The 21,497-nt window shown below is 39.9% G+C and overlaps 2 protein-coding genes across 3 annotated transcripts; one reads left to right on the top strand and one right to left on the bottom strand.

The window, feature by feature from the left end:
* The first annotated feature begins 134 nt into the window (after positions 1-134).
* On the top strand, positions 135-2,242 carry LOC141612208 (BURP domain-containing protein 6-like). The gene is made up of 3 exons (XM_074430934.1): positions 135-279; positions 680-713; positions 1,076-2,242. The coding sequence occupies exons 1-3, from the start codon at positions 241-243 to the stop codon at positions 2,026-2,028; spliced, it is 1,026 nt and encodes a 341-aa protein (XP_074287035.1). The 5' UTR covers positions 135-240; the 3' UTR covers positions 2,029-2,242.
* LOC141612207 (TATA box-binding protein-associated factor RNA polymerase I subunit B-like) lies at positions 2,234-7,823 on the bottom strand. 2 transcript variants are annotated; one of them, XM_074430933.1, is made up of 6 exons: positions 7,737-7,823; positions 5,696-6,222; positions 4,977-5,063; positions 4,242-4,895; positions 3,951-4,078; positions 2,234-2,869 (listed from the first exon to the last, which is right to left on the bottom strand). In XM_074430933.1, the coding sequence occupies exons 2-6, from the start codon at positions 6,201-6,203 to the stop codon at positions 2,297-2,299; spliced, it is 1,950 nt and encodes a 649-aa protein (XP_074287034.1). In that variant the 5' UTR covers positions 6,204-6,222; positions 7,737-7,823; the 3' UTR covers positions 2,234-2,296. The 2 variants fall into 2 exon arrangements, with proteins under 2 accessions (XP_074287034.1, XP_074287033.1); XM_074430932.1 differs by having other exon boundaries at positions 4,242-5,063.
* Positions 7,824-21,497: the final 13,674 nt, after the last annotated feature.

Consider the following 21,497-nt stretch of genomic DNA (forward strand, 5'->3'; position numbering starts at 1 on the left):
TAAGGACCTCTACATTTGTTCCTCCTATTTTAGGCATCAAAATGTATATTAAGATTACATGCTCCTTACTTTCAGTATAACCAATCACATCATTATATATCCCTTTTTTATAGTTCAATAAGTTCCATAATATTTATAAGGGTGATCGATATAAATACATTACTTCATTGCAAATAATTACTAATTTCAAAGTCAGATAAAATATTAATTAAGATTCACAAATATATATTCTATCTTCTAATGGGACTCTGTATTAAATCAATTATCATTTTCTTATGCGTAAGTTTTCCGATTTATTTATCCTTTCTAGATAATAGTGATTACAATTTTAGCTATTTACTATGAATAGTTATTTTCTAACATGTGTCCAAAGTCCGACATTTAGATTTTTTTTTTTCTTTTCTTGTAATTTCTCGTCTTATTAATTTTCTATCCAATCAAATAACGTAGCAACATTAATATAAAGTTGGTGATCGTTTTAAAGGTTCTTTAACCTTGTGTATGGTTTAATTTCCAATACAACTAGCTTGTTTAGATGAGCAATTTAACTCATATGATTTAGAAACTGTGGAATCCGTACAACATTTTTATTGAATATTTATAATTTGAGGATAATATAATAATTTTAACCTGAATTAAGGTGATAGTCGAACTAATGCACAATAACTTGATTTCTCAGGTTGTTACAGTGGATAGCCATGCAGACTCTAAAGGTATGAGGCTCCAATCCAATTCAAAGCAATTGTAGTCACTCTTCCGTTTCAATTTTTTATTTACCTTTCATTTCGCTTAAAAAATGTCACAATTAATTATGCGAACATCAAAAATCGCTATCTACTTATTATTGATGGATAATTACAAGACCTCTAAACTTCTATATTAATGCAAACATTTATGAACAACGAGATTTTAAAATTAGAGGTCTCACGGCAACAAATTTATCATGAGAACGTCTCATATAACAGCTAGTGCTAAAGTTATTCAATAGCACATTATTATTTATTATAATTAATAATTATTTTAGATTGTATTTCCTTTACCTTCTCTAAGTCCTAATTCTTTTCACCTAATGAAGACCCCCACAAGAAAAGTCACTTCACCCCGCGCAGGAGACAACAGACAGAGGGCCCGAAAAGAGTCCTTAAGGGACGGAAACTGCGCGATGGCTACGCTGATGTAGATGTGGGCCGTGCAAACGGAGTAAATGTAAACACTGGCAGGTCTATTAGAGGAGGTTCTAATGTTCATGTTGGAAGAGCTGGGGTTGAAGTATTAGCTGGTCCAAATGGGAAGCCTGTTTATGTTACAGTTGCGCCCGGTCTGATTCCGTTCCAATACAACAACTACGGTGGTCGTCACATGAATCGTAATTATCTTGAAAGATCGTTGTTTTTCCTTGAGAAAGATATGAAGCCTGGTCACCAAATGACCATGAACTTCACTCAGACCAAAAACGGAGCCACCTTCATCCCTAGAGACAAGGCTCGTACTATTCCTTTCTCAACCGATAAAATGCCACAAATATTACGCGAATTCTCAGTACAACCAGGGTCCGAGGAGGCACAAACCATTGAAGAAACTATTAAGGGTTGCGAAAGTGAAGGTGTACCAGGGGAACATAAATACTGTGCAACTTGTCTCGAGGACATGGTCGATTATGTAAAATCGACCCTAGGAAGAAATGTTAAGACGATATCGACTGAAGTAACAAATGGGTTTGACAAGGGTCAAAACTATACATTTGGCAAAGTTATAAAAGCAGCCAGAGATGATAATGTCATGGTATGTCATAAGTTAAACTATGCATATGCAGTGTTTTATTGTCACAAGACTAAGGGTACATCCCCTCACATTGTGTCATTAATCAGTGAGACGGGTACAGATGCAAACGTTGTTGCGGTTTGCCATAAAGACACAAGCAGTTGGAACCCGAAACACTTGGCTTTCCAAGTCCTTAATGTAAAACCAGGTAGTCTTCCAGTTTGTCAGTTCTTACCAGAGGAACATATAGTTTGGGTTCGTGCCTAAGGTGTTTTTCTTAAAGATTTTTCGGCATGTCTAAGGCGTTTTTAGAAGTAGATGTAATTATATGGCAGATATGAACATATATGTAAGTAGAATTTTAGGCAATGGCGGAGTTGCAGTTGACGGAGTCAGTCGCCTCTTTCGAAGATCAATGTAATTACCTTTGCTTGTTCTTCAATAAAATTTGATTAGAATCAATAAAAACAACTTATCACAATGTAATTTGTTTTTCGTACAACAAATAATTAATTGTGTATTCACATTTTAAAAATTAATGAACAAGAAATGAAGACGATGAAATTTTATCCGAAGTAACAGTCTCACATTGCTTTTTATGGCAATTGACACACTCATCAATCCTTTTCTCAATCCAAGCTAATCTCCTCTCCAAACTCAACACACTCTCGTGCATAACACGGGGATCGACTTGAGCAACTTTGGAACAAGTTCGAAGCAAAATGTAATAATCAGCATGGGCTATATAAGTATAGGCACCATCACCAGCGGCTTTTCTGCTGTAGTGTAAATACCCATGTCGCTTAACTTTCACTCTAGGTGGGATATAACAGAATATTTGCTCTTCCATGTCGATTTTCATATGTCGAATTGCCATGTCTCGAGTATTATGAGACAATTCAAACTTGTCGGCAGAAGATGAAGTTTGATGTGATTGTGAATCTTGAAAAGTGTTGTAGCTGCTTTGGCTGCTATTTGCTGATAGAGATATTGTTGGCTCATTTGCCTGGTTGTTCGGGTTTTCCTTTGTTGTGCCGAATTGTTTGTCACCATCCCTTGACCTTTTACCTTGCAAGCCGGGTTCAACCTCCCCAGATGCTTCCATACCCTGCACGAATCAAACTCCATTAAGGAAGAATACTCTCGGTCACCGTCATTCACCCTGATTCTCAGTGCCTCCAGTAAGGCTAAAGCTGGTACGGAAGGGTCGATGTGTTGAAGTCTTTACTCAGTAAGAATAGAGAGGTTGCTTCTAGTGAATTATTCTCATGTCAGACAATATCTTATTAATATAATGCGAGACGATCACATATTAATGCAACAGGATCCAGTATGGGCCAGTCTCGTGAAAATCTTTATTATGAGACTGTCTCATTATGTTGCACCAAATTCATGCTCAGAGAATTTCTAAGAAACTGAAAACCGTATACACATAAATATTCCTACTTAAATACAGTTTCTTGTCTGGGTGGCAACAAGGTAATATTCCTACTTAAATACATATCATTATAAAGAATGGACAGGTACTAACTGTATTGCATGCATAAGAAAGCCTACCCAACACCAAAGCTTTTAGTTCCATACCATTTGGGTTTTGGCTGACATGAGGCGTCGCATACTGCTTAGACTGGTGTCAAAACGATGAAAATGAGGAGAAAAGATAAGTGCCATGAAAATAAATAAGGACAAGAGATAACATGTACCTAGGCGGAGTAATTAGTAGCGTGACTACAAATGATAGGAGCTGATTTCAAAAAAATCTGTAATGGGAAGTTAGGGTTTAAGAAGAGCCTTTCATAAAAGATTAAAAACCACTCTATAATCTCTCCCATTATCCCTTGATATTTGACTAAGATGTTTTTGGCAGACACTGATGTATTTTGTTCAACAACAGAAACGCAATGTTTTCTCTGGAAACCTTACTAAACATGCGACGGTTCCAGAGCATGATCAGCACCGTAACATTACTTTTCCTCGTTCTCTACTGTTTATGTTAAAAGACACTGAGTCTCTCTCTCTCTCTCTCTCTGACGGTCTTGCATGATAATTCATATTAGCAAACCAAAATAGATCTCCAAATAATTTTGGACCAACGCTTTGTATAATCAGCATCTGAAACTCAAACTTTCAAGTATACTCAAGGTTGTTTGTGTAAACATCTCAAAAGGCTTTAATTAAGAATACATTACCTCTCTATTCTTCTGATAGAAGTCCCATAGTTCATCTATAAGAACAGGATCTTTATATAATGGCTCTAACCCAACAAACACCACATCCTTGCAATACTGAAGATATGTAGGCAAATCCTTGGAGTACTCTGTCGGATAAAACAATTGAAAAACTTAATCAGTAAGATATAATACACGTATTATATTAACAGAAACGGCCAACTATAATGTTTTTTTTAAGACTATGCACAAGCACAACGGACACTTACAATTTGGAAAAATAAATAAATAAATAAACTCTTAATAGATTACCATATCTATTATTTAAATCGTCATAATTCTTCTGAAGGTTTTGCAAGAGCTCTGCACAATCGGACTCAAATATATGGACACTGGACGAGGTTCCTTCTTGATCTACATCCATGGTTTGGGAGGTAGGCATTGCTTCTGCATCATCATCGGATCCTAATGTATTATCCATAGAGGGGTCGTCATTAGGGTTAGATAGGGTCATTTCCCACTTGCCAAAACCATTAATATTGTAAAGAATCCTTATAGCTACAATCAGTATTGACATCACACAAACGCGAGTAGGGATCCTCCTTTCATATACTGATAACCATAATTCAGGAGGCATGGCCCACTCCTCTATGCGGCAGGCATATGGAAGGATCTTACTAACAGGTAGGCATAGCTGCTTCAAATAACCGGAAGCTATCGCATGAAAGTTGACTGGAGGCAAATTTAGGCCAATCGAGTGGGCTATTGATGCTGCCATTGACTCTAATTTCTGTAAAGAGACAGACTGGGATGGCCTAAACATATTATTGGCTTCCAATGGGCATACGACAGAAGGACAATTATAGCTTCTCTCAATTTGTTTAATGGATTCCTTAATCTTAGGGAAAGCACCAAAATAGGGGAGCTTGCCTTCAATAGCCCACTTCATTATGTCACTTGGAAGAACTGCCTCCCTAGCAATATGACAGGCCAAATATGAAATGGCTAAAGAAGATGATAAAGGTATTGTGTTTTTCAAAGACTTACACCATATATTTGCCATACGTTTCCGATACATATTCCTAGGCTCGTTTGTATGTTTAGCATAGTTTCCTACTTTGCTCTTCTTCTCCCCTGAAAATATAACATACAAGGCCATGTAGGTCAGCAATTGAGCCTTTGAGAAGAACGCATAGGTTGAAAAAGAAAAGAAAAAACGAATCCTTCATACAATAAGCAGACAATTAAATCCTTTTCAAGACCCTTGGCAGTTGGCACAACTAAAGAAAGCCAGATAAGTAAATCTTTTAAGACACAGGGAATTCTGAGTATTCTCAATTTTCCAAATGCTCAATCAGACGAAAAACATCATATTTATAACCTATGTTACTTCGACACTTCACTTAGCTGTCGTGTCGCTTGTCCGACACGATATCGACACTTTGACACTTCACTTTAGACCAATTGAAAAATTCACACAAAATAGCCGTATTTGACACTCGACACGTGTCAGACACGACACCCGTGTCGTAGAGTCGGGGCAAGACAGCTTATAGCAATTAGTGCATACAATTGAACAAAAAACACGTGCAGCTAATCAGAGAGGTTACCTTTCCACGATTTCAATCACAGGCTCAAACATTATTAAAACTTCTGCAGAATCACACATTTAAACACATACATTCATGCCTATTATGCTTCTAATCAAACAAACAGAAGGAGAAAACAAAAAAACAAAGTCGCCAATAATCAAAAAGATTTTGTACCTTGAATCTCAGACTCCTCAATAACACCATCAGCCCACGAGTCACCAAAAACCCTCTTGGATGCAACAAATCTCAACCAAACCTCACCCGCAATCCCACAAATAATCGGGCTAACCCTAAACACCTCCACAAGCTTCTCACATTGGTACTCAACCAAGAGTTGAACCCCCAAAACATACCTCACACGAATACTCTTATAATAATCTTCCATTCTAAAAACAACTCCTTTGGGCACGTCTCCGAAATCGGCAGGCTCCATGGGCCCCAAATGCTCAGGGTCAAACAGTTCGGGTTTAACGGACGGGGTGTAGCGAGTGTAGTGGGGGTTGTAGGTGGCTCCACCACCGCCCTTGTCGACGAAGTCCTCGTCAGCAACGCCCGTGGCGACAACATCATCAACACGGGCATTGCAGTTGTTGCAGTAGAAGTGGCCATCCTCATCGGAAAAATAGCACCCTAGCTCGTCGCACACACCGCACCTTAATTCATCCCCATTTGTGTCTGTCATTCCTTCATTGAACTCAAAACTACAAAAACGAAAAGTATCTATTATTCATATGCTATTCCAAAACCATTGTGATTAAACACAGTCCATAACAGAACAACGAAGTAATCATGGCAATCAATCAAACTAGCCGAGCAGTAATTAGCATCCTAATTTCGAACAAGTACAAATCTAATCCTATAACCAATTAACCAAATCTATCTGTCAAAGGAACAACCATAAGAGCAACTGAACAAGTGGCAGCATATTCTTTCAAGCCAATAAAAAATACAGCACACAAAAAGCACTCACATTCAAAAAAACACCAACTTGAACATTCAAACGACCTATCAGCATTTCGGCAAGTACTACGCATAATTCCATCACAAAAATTCAACTTGGATCAAAAATCAAGGGGCTAGAGTATCTGGGCGACACAGAAGTACAATACACTAAAAAGGTATGATACTGACTATAGTAATATAGAGTAGTTGTTTTGTAGTGAAATAGAAAATCAAAAAACTCATCCTGTCTATATTAACTAATTTCCTTCATATAAAACACTGGATAATCAAATGGATTATAATTCACTTACCAAGAGCTCAATAGGTATTGCCAAGGAAGCAAACGTAAGTTACGTAACACCTAAAAGTCACCTTATTCGTATCAAGTTTCAAACGAAGATATTTATAGTAGTAGTTACACTTATGCAACTTGAGATATACCATTACCATGTACCAAAACAATTAACAATATTAAACGGACCCTTATGTACTTCATTAATTGCACGAGAAAGTGCTTTGACATTCAATTTACCTAAGCACTTGTTTGGATTGGGATAGGGAGGGGTACAAAATCTCTTGTAGAATTAGTAAACAAGGTTGTAGGGAAATGGAGCGCCCCGTTTTCCCTCTTCCACGGCAAATCACTATCTCTCAAACAAAGGAAAAATTTGGAAGGAAAATGTATCCAAACACACGTACTCCATTCTCCTTCCCTTTCCCTTCCCTCCCTCCCTTTCCTTTCCCTTAATCCCCCTTCCCTCCTTTCCCACCTATTTTGGTATCTAAACAACACCTGAGTATATCAAAATTGTCGAGCGAAGCTACCCAACATATATCAGTACAATCCTATATTGCTGATTGCTCATTATAATTTGAGAGCATATCACTGCTGATAGTCCTGAACAATACAGCCTCTTCATTCCCTGTCACCTAACCACTAACCACCTGATACACACACACGACAACTCTACAATGGTGGTAAAGTCCTACACCATGAACTCCCTGCCTAAAGCCCCACAAACACACACACACACTAAGTCCCAAAACTCACAACTAGAGAGCAAAACACCAAATATTTATCTAGAATTTTAAGCAATACCACACAACAGTAATAGATATATATATGTATATGATTCAACAATCAAAATCCCAGAATTTACCAACACTTTTATTTACCCTTAAATGAATAAATTAAAACTAATTAGCATCGAGTTAATAATAAAGCTCGCTAAGTGATGATAATAATCAGTAATTAGAAGTAGAATGTTGTTACCTTGAAGCTTGAATGAAGGAAGATGACTAACAATGGCGACAAGGTTAATTGAGATGATTATGAAAATTAAAAACAAAAAAAGATAGGTTTTGGTAATAGGGTTCGGGTTTTACTTGCATCCGACGAATGGTCCGTTACAATACGGGTCTGATTTGTCCTAATTTTTTTTATTTTGCTTCAGTTTATCTTTTTGGTCCGATGTCGTAATTTGGTAGGTGTTAATGTGTTTTTTTTCTTTTTTTGACAAAAGTGTACTATATATTATAATCAAGAAAAGTTGAATTACACATAGCCACTAATATACCACTTAAAATTACAGCTAAGATAAGATTTAATACGCATCATACTATTAGAAAATGCAACGGGAACTTTAAGGTTATCCTTGTTGTGAAGCAACTGAAGGAGTCTGGTGTTTCCGAATGTGAAAAGTACATCTTGAAGCTTACACGCTGAGGCTTGAGACATTGCTTCAAGTAAGGCGGTAATGGAGCATTGAAGATGAGAATTACAGAAGAAGCTCGGAACTTCATGAATGATATTGTCATTGCAACGGATTCTAAAAGAGCCCTGCCACGTCTTTTTGTTGAAAGTAACCTCAATCTTGAAGTAATGGTGAATGAGCTCTGGAGAAGGGATCCGAAGGCAGGCAACATCAGTCGAGTTGATTTCATATTTATCACTCTTATATCTGAACATGAAATCAAGCTGTTGCGAGAGAAGCATATCAGCTTCTTGTAAAATAGCAGCAGGATTGACCCGGCAATCCCGAAAGATAACATTGTTCCTATGTTTCCAGATAGAAAAAAGAAGTAAAGAGAAGTGCAGGACCTGATAAGGTTCGTGGTTCCCGGAAAGCGAAAAGTAACTTAGAAAATTGTTCATCCAAGCAGTAAAGGGTATGTTGGAGGAGGAATCAACCCGAATTCCGAGGTGGCTAGCAAACCAAAGTCTTTTAGTTATGCAACAGTCTCGGAAAAGGTGTGCCAAGGTTTCAGACTCGAGATTACAAAAACAGCAGGCATGATCGACAATCAAACCTCTGCGAATTAAGATGTCGGCAGTGGGTAAAATATTACGGGCAATTTTCCACAAGAAAATCTTGATGTGAGGTTGACATGGCAGTTTCCAGATCAAAGCAAAGTAAGAGTTTGAAATAGATGAGTGGTGACTTCTGTCCAAAAGAAACAAGTATCTTGACTTAGCTGAATAAAATCCGTCTTCCGTAAATTTCCAGTATATATAGTCATCTGTAGGTTCAGGAGGAAGTTCCAAAGCACAAATACTTGTAGCTGTAGCTTTATTAAAGAACCTGAAAACATTTGTCGAATTCCAATGAGTGGAATCAAGCATAATATCCGCAAAACTGATTGTCTGCACTTGCGACTGGGACTTTAAAGTAGGATTATTCCCAAGAACCCATGCGTCATTCCTTAGATCAATTAAGCTTCCACTCCCAAATTTCCACGCAATACCGTCACGAAGTAAGAAGGTGGACTTGACAGTTCCTTTCCAAGCAAAAGAAGCGTTTGAATATTTCGAAATACTGCCAGGAATAGGAAAATCTTTCCGGTATTTTGGACAGAGAGCTTTTGAGATCAGTGAGGTTGGATTTTGGTGACAGCGCCAAAATTTTTTAGCCAACATAGCTTGGCTAAAAAGTCGTGCGTTTTTTAAACCCAGACCACCATTTGTCTTTGATAGCTGTAATTGCTCAAATGGTAGCCAATGTTGAGCACGTTTCTTTTGGGAATTCTTCCACCAGAAGAGGTCAATCAAAAAATTGATTTTCGAGGTGATTTGTTGTGGAATAGGAAGAACAGATGCAATATAAGTAACGGAAGCCATAAGGATCGAATTAATAAGAATCAACTTAGCCGCTTGAGAAAAATGCGCTGGCCTTCAGGAGAGAATTTTGTGTGATATATTGTCAAGAAGAAACTGAAAAGATGAAGTTTTCCTCCTGCCTAAATCGATCGGGATGCCTAGATATGAACCAAAATTAGTCTTTGGTTGCACTTGCAAAATATCAATAATATGCTCTTTAAAATCAGCAGGAGAGTTTGGGCTGAACTTGATATGAGATTTTTGATTATTTATCATTTGACCCGACATAGAGCTGAAGTCGTTCAAGATGCTTCGCAAGGTTTCACAACTTGAAGAAGTCAGACGGAAGCACAAGAGTGAATCATCAGCATATAAAAGATGAAAAATAGCAGGACTATGCCGTGATAGTTTAATACCTTCAATGAGTCCCTTAGATTCCGCTTTTGTAATCATAAGGGAAAGGATCTCCATGCATAGGATAAAAAGATAGGGTGAAATAGGGTCACCTTGACGCAGTCCACACCGAGGAAAAATTCGGCCAGAGGGAGTCCCATTGATAAGAACTTGCAAAGAGACCATCCTAACACAAGTCTTGATAAGCTTTCTGAATTTCTTTGGAAAACCAAAAAGCTTTAGAATTGTGAATAAAAAAGGCCAAGATACCCTATCAAAAGCTTTATTCATGTCAAGCTTGATAGCTCCAAAACATCTAGTACCCCTTTTGCGTTGGTTAATATACGTAAGAACTTCGTGGCCAAGAAAACCCCAGTCAGTGATTAAACGGCCAGGTGTTAATGTGTTATAGTGAAAAAAATGTTCTATTGAATTCGACAACTTTTATCATCCCTTTATCGTAAATGTGGTATTTCAGATTTTATTGAGTTTGTATCTAATAGTAGTTGTATTATTTGGCTTCTAGAGTTGTAGGGGTGAGTATAGCTCAGTTATTTGGATATCTAGTAGTTCAAGGGTCGCTACTCGCTAATGCCTCCCGTTTGCATTGTAACTAGTTAATATGTAATCGTACGCTTTGTAGTCTCGTTTTATTTTATTTATGAAAGTTCGTCATTGTCAAAATAAAATAGTAGGTGGACCGCAATAAAGAAAGGTTAGTCTATCTTTTTTATTAACGAAGGTAGATAAAACGTTTTGTTAGACAAAAAAAAATCTTAAAATGAATCGAAAAATGATCTTTTGTGTTAAATTTTAGACTCGAAATATTGTATCATATATACTTTATTTAAATGAGATTAAGGAGCGTTTCAATTTAACAAAAGTTTTTTAATTGAAGTGAAAAAGTTCATTCAAACAATAGTATTTGAGTTATCTATAAGAAAGATGTATTGATGAAATGAATTGTGTGTTTAATTACAAGAATAGCTAAGCTATTTATACTGATCTTAGGGAACTAAATAAAGTTATTAGATGGAGCCTTGTACAAGACTTGACTATAATAACAAGATTATGATTACAAGATATTGATCAAAGGATTATGTGCAGATGTTGATTGATATTTGCAAATTATGACGATATTTGATTGCCGGAGGAAGATTCTGAAGATAGCGAAGATATATTGCTAATACGCCCCGCAAGATGGACGTCGAGGGGAGGAGTCCAATCTTGTCTCGTAGTTCATGAAAGCGTAGCCTGGGAAGTGGCTTAGTAAGAGCATCGGCCAGTTGATCTTTGCTCGCAACGTGTTGTATACGAATGCGGCCAAGCTGAAGTTGCTCACGAACGAAGTGAAAGGAGAGAACCATATGCTTCATTCTTGAGTGAAAGACAGGATTTTTGGCGTATAGTGTAGCAGACATATTATCACAATATAGTACTGGGGGTTTGGTGACGATGATGTGAAGCTTAGTGAGAAGATTACGGAGCCAAAGTGTTTCGGTTGTTACAGCTGCTACGGCCCGAAATTCGGCTTCTGTGGTTGAGAGAGCAAGACCTCGTTGCTTTTTCGATGACCAAGAGATCGGATTACGACCGAGATAGATAATATAGCCAGTGGTGGAGAGCTAGTTATCCTTATCTCCTGCAAAATCAGCGTCGCAAAAAGCATGTAAGCATAGAGGAGAGTTTCTATGAATTTGAAGTCCATAGGTTTGTGTTCCTTGGAGATAGCAGAGTAACCGTTTTAAGGCGGCCCAGTGATCAGACGTAGGGTGGTGAAGAAACTGAGCAAGCCTATTTAATGTGAAAGCAATGTCAGGCCGGGTAAGGGAGAGGTATTGCAGACTGCCGACAATAGCACGATAGTCTGAGTGGTTATGAATTGGTTTGTCATCTTCACGAATTAGATGACTATCGGTTGCCATGGGTGTTGTGGTTGGTTTGGCATCGGACATGTTGTATTTTAGAAGGAGATCATGAACATATTTTGATTGGTTTAGATGAAGTCCAAGACTATTTGGTGTGACTTCAATACCAAGAAAATAAGAGAGCGGTCCGAGGTCTTTAATAGAGAATCGGTTTGCTAATTGGTTGATATAATGTTGTAAATGTTGAGGATTTGGTCCAGTAATGATAATATCGTCAACATAGACAAGCATGTATATACATATTGCATTTGTTTTAAAAATAAATAAAGATGAGTCAGAGAGCGATTGTTTGAATCCATAGGTGAGAAGATAGGTCTTTAGCTCAGTATGCCAAGCTCGAGGAGCTTGTTTTAGGCCATAAATTGCTTTGTTTAGTTTACAAACATAATCGGGTTTTGATTCGTCAATAAATCCTTGAGGTTGGGCCATATAAACATCGTCTGTTAATGTACCCTGTAAGAAGGCATTATTGACATCAAGTTGTCGGAGAGACCATGAGTGAGTGACTGCGAGGGAGGGGACGAGACGAACTGTGGTGGGTTTTACGACCGGGCTAAAGGTTTCAGTGAAATCAATGTCGGGGCGTTGATGAAAGCCTTTAGCTACAAGCCGCGCTTTGTGCTGTTTTAGGGAGCCATCGGGATTATATTTTATCCGATAGACCCATTTACATCCAACTATATTTTGAGAGGGTTGACGAGGAACTAGTGACCAGGTTTTATTGCGATCAAGCGCGTGAACTTCGTCTTGCATTGCGGGGAAACAAGAGCTTGTTTAATAGTTTTTGGTAAGGAGGTAGGTGTAGCGGAAGCAAGGGCAAGGTTTGCATATCTCGGATTAGGCTTGCTAATGTTGTTATCAAGACGGGTGACAACATTGCGAGGAGGAGGATGAGGCCGTGTAGATGAGACTATAGGAGTGGAATTAGGTGAGATCGAGGTAGGGGAGGGAGGTGTCTCCGTGGAGGGTTATGCAGCCGTGGAGGGGTTTGTGGTCGTGGAGGGGTTGTCAGTAATGGAGTCCGTGGGAGATGTGGAGGAAGTTGGTGCTTGGGATTGTGAGTTGCGTCGAGTATATACTTGTGTGATGGGAGGTCGATTGTGGTGGACTTGGGACTGGGTAAGAGGGGTGGGAATCATGGGAGGTGATGGTAAGACATGAAGAACAAGATTACACCAATCATCCGGATTGGTGTTGGTGGAGGGTGATGACATGGTTGTAAGAAGACGAGTGTAAGCGAATTCATCTTCTACAAATTTAACGTGACGAGAGGTATATAAGCAATTTGTTTTTGGGTCGAGACAGTGAAAGGCACTTTGAGTGGAAGAGTATCCAAAAAAAATGCAGGGTGTGGATCGATAGTCGAGCTTGTGTTTTGTATAAGGCTGAAGCCATGGATAGCACAGACAACCGAAGTTATGTAGTTTATCATAGTTGGGTTGCACATTATGCATTAAAAAATATGGTGTTTGACCATTTAGCGTCTTAGTAGGAAGGCGATTTATTAGATATGTAGCCGTACTAAAAGCAAATGGCCAAAATGTGGTGGGTAGGCCAGCGTGAGAAAGGAGAGCGAGTCCGGTTTCAACAATGTGACGGTGTCGTCTTTCAGCATACCCATTATGTTCCGGGGTATGAGGTGGAGAAGTAAAGTGACTAATGCCATTGTCTATTAACGCGGGATTCAATTTCTGAAATTCTCCGCCATTGTCGGAGAAAAACTGTCTTATTGGTTTTTTGAAATATTTTTCTACTAAGGCTTTGAATCGTAGAAATACTTGCGTGGTTTCGGATTTTTGTTTTAGCGGAAAGAACCAAATGTATTTGCTAAAGTGGTCGACAAATATGACAAAATATTTATATTTTTCGCGAGAGTAAACAGGGCTGGTCCATAGGTCGGAATAAATTAAGTCGAGTAGTGCGGTTGTTTTAATTGTCGATGTCGCAAACGGTAGCTTTTTTATTTTACTAATGTGACAGGATTCACAATATGCAAAATTAGAAAAAGTAGTAAGAAATGGTGCATTTTTATTAATAGCTTTCATAACATTAATAGAAGGGTGTCCTAATTTATGATGCCATGAGAGGGTAGTTGAGCCCTTTTGGTTTGAATAGACTTGCGATTGCTTCGGACTCAACTCGTATATGCCATCCTTAGCCCGGCCCTGAAGGAGTGTCGCACCCGTCGAGATTGCCTTAATAATAAAAGAAGACGAAGAGAAAATAGCGTAAGCATTATTATCACGACATAATTGCGAAATAGACAAAATGTTACGGGAAATTTGGGGAACATGCAAAACATTATTTAATTGAATAGAAGAATTGGGTAATCGAAAAGAACCAATATGGGCAATGTCGAGTGCGGATCCATCTCCGATTATAAGCGAATCAGGACCAAGATAGGGCGAATGGAGGGCGAGTGTGACACCCCCATACTCCAAGTGCCTTACCAGGACCACTTAGGTATAAGAACGTCACCATCTTGGTTACCCGAGGCAATGATAATCATAAGACAATGAAGAAACATAATTTAAAGGTAAAATATGATTTACGTGATTACATGTTCCAAAACCCAAAACTGTTAACTGAAGTACAAGGTACTCAAACGGTCCACTAGAAAAACTATCAAAACTACAAAATATCGTCTGACACAGCGGAAGACTCTTCTAACTGCCACGTGATGACTCATCCCCGCTATCCCATATGCGTCATATCATACCTGCTCAATAACTGCTCACCATCCCCGAATGGATCACCACAGTTTTTAAAACAAATAACGGGGTCAGTACTAATTACACGATACAAACCACAATGAAACAAAGCCAAACAGCTCAATCAACACATCAATCGATCTCCAGTCTCCATAATCAATCTCCACACAACTGACTACACACTAAAGTGTGTAGTCCTGGTAGAGTACCCATCGCAACAAGTACTCCACACCGCCAGTGGGGGACCGCAGCCGTACACACCAAATCCCCGTTCATCAACCACTGAGCGATAAACCCAAGTTTCCTTAATGTACACATCCCCTCCTGTGGCGGGTTCCACAGAGGGCGAACCAAGGGCGTGAAGCCACTCCCGCAAGTGACTCCACTCAGCCAAGGACGCGCCCCAAAGATCACAGACAGATACAAACCAATCAACAATATGAAATCAACAACTATCCAGCACAGCCAACAATATACTTTAACCAATCGTCACAACAACAATCACCACACAAACATGTAACTAATACTTGTAGGAAACCCTACCGGAAAGCAACACGAAATCAGACGATCTAAGCAGCTACTCAGAATCTCTCCTCAACAAAGCCTCCTTCTATACATACATACATATTATCACTACTGTAACCACATAATCACAAAAACCCCCAAATCCCCAAATTAGGGTTTAACCAACATTAACCAAATAATATAAAAATGATATGTAGAACTTACCCACGATACAAGGATCACAAAGGTGTAAAGAATGATGAAAACCGACACCTCTAGCTCCGGGATTTGCTAATAATGCGAAGGGACAAGACAACGTAACTTGAAACTTCTCTTGACTGTGATTTAGGTTTTGTAAAAGTGTTTAAAGAAAGATGACGGAACTTAATATATATTAATCCACTGTAATACTCCGTATTTATAAGTCTTTGGGTACTCTATCGAGTAGGCCTTACTCTGTCGAGTAAGGGTGAGTTGCGTTTTAAAATAGTTTCTGACCTGTTGGGTACTCGATCGAGTAGCTGGGGCACTCGATCGAGTAAGGGGGTACTCGATCGAGTACCTTGGGTACTCGATCGAGTGTCCGGTTTTACGGGGAGTTTTCTCGGGTTTTGTTAATTATGCGATTAAGGTATTTAAGTTCCGTCGTCATTATTCTAAACTACCTTTACAAAACCTAAATCCCTGTTTAAGAGAGAAATCAACAAGTTCATCTTCCTAATCGCATTCTTAGCAATTCCCGGAGTTCAGACGGTCAGTTCTTGTCGTTGTGTATACCGTTGAGTTCCTTGCGTCAAGGGTAAGTCCTGCATACCAATTTTATAGCGTTTGGTTGACTTTGTTTAAACCCTAATTTTGGGATTGGGGGTTTTTATGATTTGTTGTGTTGGTAGTGATTATGTGATTATGTGTATAGGAGAAGGGTTCGTAGAGGAAAGGTTTTGAGACAGCTGCTAGATCGTCTGATGTTTGTGTTGCATTCCAGGTAGGATTTTCTACTCAGTATTAGTCCCATAATGGGATGATTGTTGATGTGTTGAAATTGATTGTTTGATATAGTAATTATATTGTGACGGCTGTGATCGTGATTGTACACTGTTGATAAAATTCAGACGGTTGTTGATATTGTGATTGTGATTGGTTGCCTATGGTTCTCGAGATGCGTTCTCGGCTGAGTGGAGTCACTTGCGGAAGTGGCTTCACGCCCTAGTTTCGCCCTTCGTGGAACCCGCCACGGAAGGGGATGTGCACATTAATGGACAGGGTTATCGCTCACTATGTGGAGCGGGGATTTGGTGGGTACGGCATGCGGTCCCCCACCGGGGGCTGGTGCGGTGGACGATCGGTGATTGAGATGATTGGAGTTGGTTGGTTGTGTATGTGTGACGGTTAAGGCATCTGTTTATCTTATTGTATATATATATGGTGAATTGTGTGATTAGTACTGACCCCGTTTAAATGTTTTAAAAACTGTGGTGATCCATTCGGGGGTGGTGAGCAGTGCTTGGCAGGTATATCTTGGATACGCGTGGGATCTAGCTGGGGATGGAGTCATCACATATCTGAGTCTTTAGTCTTCCGCTGTGTTTGTTAGGATAGTTCCTTTCAGTTGGTTTATAGTTGGAGAACAGTTGTATTTTGCTTACGGTTGGTTTTGTTATGTAATCGCTAAAACTTATTTAATAAAGTATGTTTCTTCATTGTCTTATGATTATCATGCCTCGGGTAACCGAGATGGTAGCATCCTTATACCTGAGTGGTCCTGGTAAGGCACTTGGAGTATGGGGGTGTTACATCCACATTATTAACAAACCCGTCGCAAATCACCCGTAAACCGACTTACTCGATCGAGTAAGTCACTTACTCGATCGAGTGACCCTTACTCGATCGAGTGCCAAGCTTACTCGATCGAGTACCCTACAGGCAGACTACTGTTTTGTATAAAATCAAACTTACTCGACAGAGTAAGCCCCACTTGATAGAGTACCCTCAGACACATAAAACCTTAGTATTATAGTCTTCCCTCCTTAAAAAGAACTTCATCCCCGAAGTTCAAACCACAACCAAAACAAAAGCACACTAACATCCTCCCGACACAACAACACAAACAAAACTCAACATAAAACTCCAAAACATACCTCCCAAACCAACTCAACCCGACTCAAAACAACTACTAACTATATCAAAACCAGCATAAAAACATGTAAAAACTCTATGCGACCATCTCACTATAATACTACGGAGGGCCCACGGGTGTATCAAGATCATGGGTTACGTGGTTGGACGCTCCACTGTCGAGCAAATAATTGGGGTTGGGTGGTTGAGTTGTGGCGGTGTGGGCCTGTGGTCCCTGTTAGTTGTGGCGGGTTGGAGAGGCAGGGAAGACAATGGTGGGGAAGAGCTTTCGGAACAGTGGGCAATCAGCTATGACGTGACCAACATGGCGACACCATTGACAACGGCCTTTGAAGGGTCTAGGAGTCTGGTTGGTGGAGGATTGGCCAGGGGACGGGTTGAAGGCAGAGGTTTGGGTGGTGGTGGGACGGTAATTGCCACGGTATTGGTTATGGTGGCGATAGTTGAGGTTGGCAGTGGGTTGAAATGGGTCATTGTTTGGGGTTTGTTTTACAAGAAGTTCGTGTTGAAGCAACTTCTCATGAAGCGCTTCAAACGAAACCGGGGTGTCTCGGGCTCGGACTCCGTCGATTACTGATTTGAATAGGTTGTAATCGAGACCTTTTAGGACCTTGGATACAACATCCTCGGGGTCCAATACTTTGCCCATTAACGCGAGTTGGTCGATACACGCTTTAATGGCGTGCATATACTCGGTAATGGATTGGTCTGCGGTTTTAAGGATCGAATCGAGACGATCCTTTAATTGTAGGATGTGAGTGCGAGATGGATTGGCATAGGTTTGAGCGAGAATGTCCCACGCCTCTTTCGAGGTGGTTGCGCGGACGATCAACGCTTGTATTGTGGCGGATAAGGTACCCATTAGAGCACCTAAAATTAAGCCATCTTGTTTTCGCCATGTGTGGTACGCAGGGTTGGGGGTCTCTGTTTTGTCAGCAGAGAGGACGGTGGGTGGTGGGTGGGGGTGGGTACCATCAAGGAAGCCCAGAAGACTGAACCCAAAAAGGATGTCAGTCAACTAAAACCGCCATGATGTATAGTTGACGGAGGTGAGCTTCACACAGTGGTTTAGTGATGCGTGTCTTTTATATAAGGTTTTTACCTCATTTTTACACGCATTTCTGTGCTTTTTATGTAGCATCTAGCTACAAATACCCCCGAATATTCTACTTTGGTCCGTTTGTTGTATTTTGCAGGAATTGACCGAGGAGGAGCTAAAATGAGCCTTAATTGTCCCATTTGTATGCATTCATGGGAAATATGGAGCCGGAGCTTAGGAATTTCACACCTAGAGTGCGCATGAGCGGAGCAAGGGAGAAACACAAGTCCTGACGCACTTATATAGCTCGATCGAGTGGCCTCTCTGCTCGATCGAATGCTTCATGCACCCATGCTGGACGATCGACTGGTTGGAGGAGTCGATCGAGGAAGTTCACACAGGCAGTGCTCGATCGAGTGGCTGCTCTAGATCGATCGAGTGACTTGGTGTTCGATCGAGTAGTCTCTCTACTCGATCGAGAGGTTTTCGTATGCTTTTAGTCTTTTTCCGCCTAATCTTTTATGGGTTTTGGTGAATCAGCCCATAGATTAGGTTTTAAACATTTTTACAGTATAAGACTGAGGAGAACACTACGTTACTCCTATCTTTTAATCTCCCTTTTACTGCGTACATTTCACTGGTTACTTGGTCACTGTTCCTTGGATTTCGATTCTCTACTTTGTTACCCAAACTCGGTATTATCTATCTAATTAATTCCTTATCGTATTTGTTATTTTAATTCCTTTTCTCTCGTTATTTCATACTTGTTCAATCAATTAGATTTCTCATCATGCTTAATTCAAATTGTTTAGTTATTGTCTCCGTTAATTTGGTAATTATGAGTAGCTAATTCCCTATGCTAAGACTATAGGGGACCCATGATTTGAAGGGAGAGTAATCGAACTACTAGGTTAATACCGGTACCGTCTTCGTTGTTAAAATGCTACATATAACTGTAATCGCCTAATTGAGTCGACGCAATTAGACCCTTATTCTTGGTGGACCTTGACCTGGACCGAAAGGTTGGAAGAGGGAGACTAGTAGCGAACAATAGAGTATCGCAAATGAGGGCGAAAGTTAAACTGCTTACGCTTTAGGGTGAACTAGGGACCGAAAGGCGACGTTCGCTACCCCTTAGACTGTACTACATTGACCTAGGACCTAGATTACTCGACCTGATGATTATGGCGAACCGCTTGTCTTAGCTATTCTCTCTTATCTGTTAAACTCCTTCTTTATTTCTCTTCCCTTTTACTCTGTTAGTTTAGAAATCACAATTATTAAACCCCCATTTTGGTTACCTTGACGAACTTAGTTTAGCAGAAAAGTTCCTACCTCTCTGTGGATTCGACCCGACTTCCCTAGCTATATTAGTTAGTTGGAACCAGTTGGTTTATTTTTGACAGGTACGCGACAGACGTGTCATTTAGATTGAGCGAGGTCAGGGGGGTTGCAGCATCGTGGGGATTGGGTACTAGGTTGTCGGTTTGAGTCATGGTGGTTGGTGGTTGAAGAGGTTTGGTAGCGGTGGTTGTGGATCTTTTGAAGGTGGCGGGTCGTGGGCTAAGGTTGAAGACGGGTGTTTTGGTGGATCGAAGGCTTTTGGATACCATATAAGAAAGATGTATTGATGAAATGAATTGTGTGTTTAATTACAAGAATAGCTAAGCTATTTATACTGATCTTAGGGAACTAAATAAGGCTATTAGATGGAGCCTGTACAAGACTTGACTATAATAACAAGATTATGATTACAAGATATTGATCAAAGGATTATGTGCAGATGTTGATTGATATTTGCAGATTATGACGATATTTGATTACCGGAGGAAGATTCTGAAGATAGCGAAGATATATTGTTAATATTATCTTTATTTGTAGACCGAAAATGAGTCTTAATATCTACTCTATATTATTTTACTTTTAAAACTCAGTTCAAACTCGAATATTTTTCCACTTTATCGTATGGTTTATGCTCAAAAACATTACTATTCATATGTTTTTTTTTTTTTTGACAGCAATACATAGCATAGCTTACAAAAGAGCCTTTTGGGCAAGATTATGAGCTATCCTATTCACTCCCCTAGGACAATAACTAAAAGAACAACAGTGGAAACGAGACGCAGTAGACTTAAGATCCTGGATAATGCAGCTAATAGACGCAATCGCCTTCTCCGCTTCGGCAACCTGCATAACTAAAATAAGACAATCTGTAACAAGTCTAATATGGAGATAACCTTCGTCCAAGGCCCATTTTAGCGCCATGATAGCAGCATGTCCTTCGGCATGCAGGGCAGATGAAGCAAACGTGCGAGCATGAGCAGTAGTCCTTAATGTTCCATTACCATCCAACAAGCACCACCCCATGCCAGAACTTCTATCCTCTCTCCAAGCAGCATCACACTTGACAGTGCAAACATTCCCACAAGCAGGCCCACCTACAATCCAAAAAGGAAAGGAATTTCTAATCCTCTTTGCTAAAGCAAATTCAGGAGAGAAATCCACGAGAGGTGCTTGAAGAAGGCAAGCGCCCTTGCTACACACAACCTCATTCATACACTGAATATCAGCCAGAATAGTAGTGAGAACACTCATAGGCTAAGGGCAGCGATTCTGGAAGAGCATCTCATTCCTGCAACACCAAATTCTCCAGAGGGTAGCAAGAAAGGGAAAAAGGAGGGAGTTAGGATCAGGCCCTTTTAGAAAGTAAGTAACCCAGTTTATGACCCAATCCCTAACATCAATATCCACCCCAATAGTGAGTCTTAGACCTAAAGGGCAGCCAAACCAGACAGCCTTTGCAAAGCTACAATCTCCGAAGAGATGAGAGATAGATTCCACACAGGGGGAAGAGCCTTCACAAAGGGAACACGTAGAGCGCCAATGCATATTTCGTTTAAGAAATTCAGAGCCTACGGGAAGGGCATTAGCCATAAATTTCCATAAAAACACCCTTAGTTTCATAGAAATAGACAATTTCCATAGCTTTGATTTGCAAAAAGCAACAATAGTTGCAGACATTCTAGAGCGATCAGTAGCCGAGTTAGAACCAATAGATAAGCCCTTAGCAGCAGCATAATATCCAGACTTGACAGAGAAATCGCCATGTTTGGACAATTTCCAGTTGAATGAGTCATCAGAAGGTTGACAGGGAATGTAAGTTGCGAGGATTTTCTTTATAACTCCCTCACCTGGGTCGAAACCAAAAGAGGAGAAATCCCATCTC

The sequence above is a fragment of the Silene latifolia genome, chromosome 11 (assembly GCF_048544455.1).
Source record: "Silene latifolia isolate original U9 population chromosome 11, ASM4854445v1, whole genome shotgun sequence".
NCBI lineage: Eukaryota > Viridiplantae > Streptophyta > Magnoliopsida > Caryophyllales > Caryophyllaceae > Silene > Silene latifolia.

Excerpts from the sequence above, each read along its gene's own strand:
- LOC141612208 (XM_074430934.1), top strand. The coding sequence starts at position 241 with ATGGGACTCTGTATTAAATCAATTATCATTTTCTTATGC. Across the intron at positions 280-679 it reads CAATTATCATTTTCTTATGC|GTTGTTACAGTGGATAGCCA; the intron begins GTAAGTTTTCCG and ends TTGATTTCTCAG. Across the intron at positions 714-1,075 it reads TAGCCATGCAGACTCTAAAG|ACCCCCACAAGAAAAGTCAC; the intron begins GTATGAGGCTCC and ends CACCTAATGAAG.
- LOC141612207 (XM_074430932.1), bottom strand. The coding sequence starts at position 6,203 with ATGACAGACACAAATGGGGATGAATTAAGGTGCGGTGTGTGCGACGAG. Across the intron at positions 5,064-5,695 it reads TGAGGAGTCTGAGATTCAAG|GGGAGAAGAAGAGCAAAGTA; the intron begins GTACAAAATCTT and ends TTATATTTTCAG. Across the intron at positions 4,079-4,241 it reads CGATTTAAATAATAGATATG|AGTACTCCAAGGATTTGCCT; the intron begins GTAATCTATTAA and ends TTTATCCGACAG.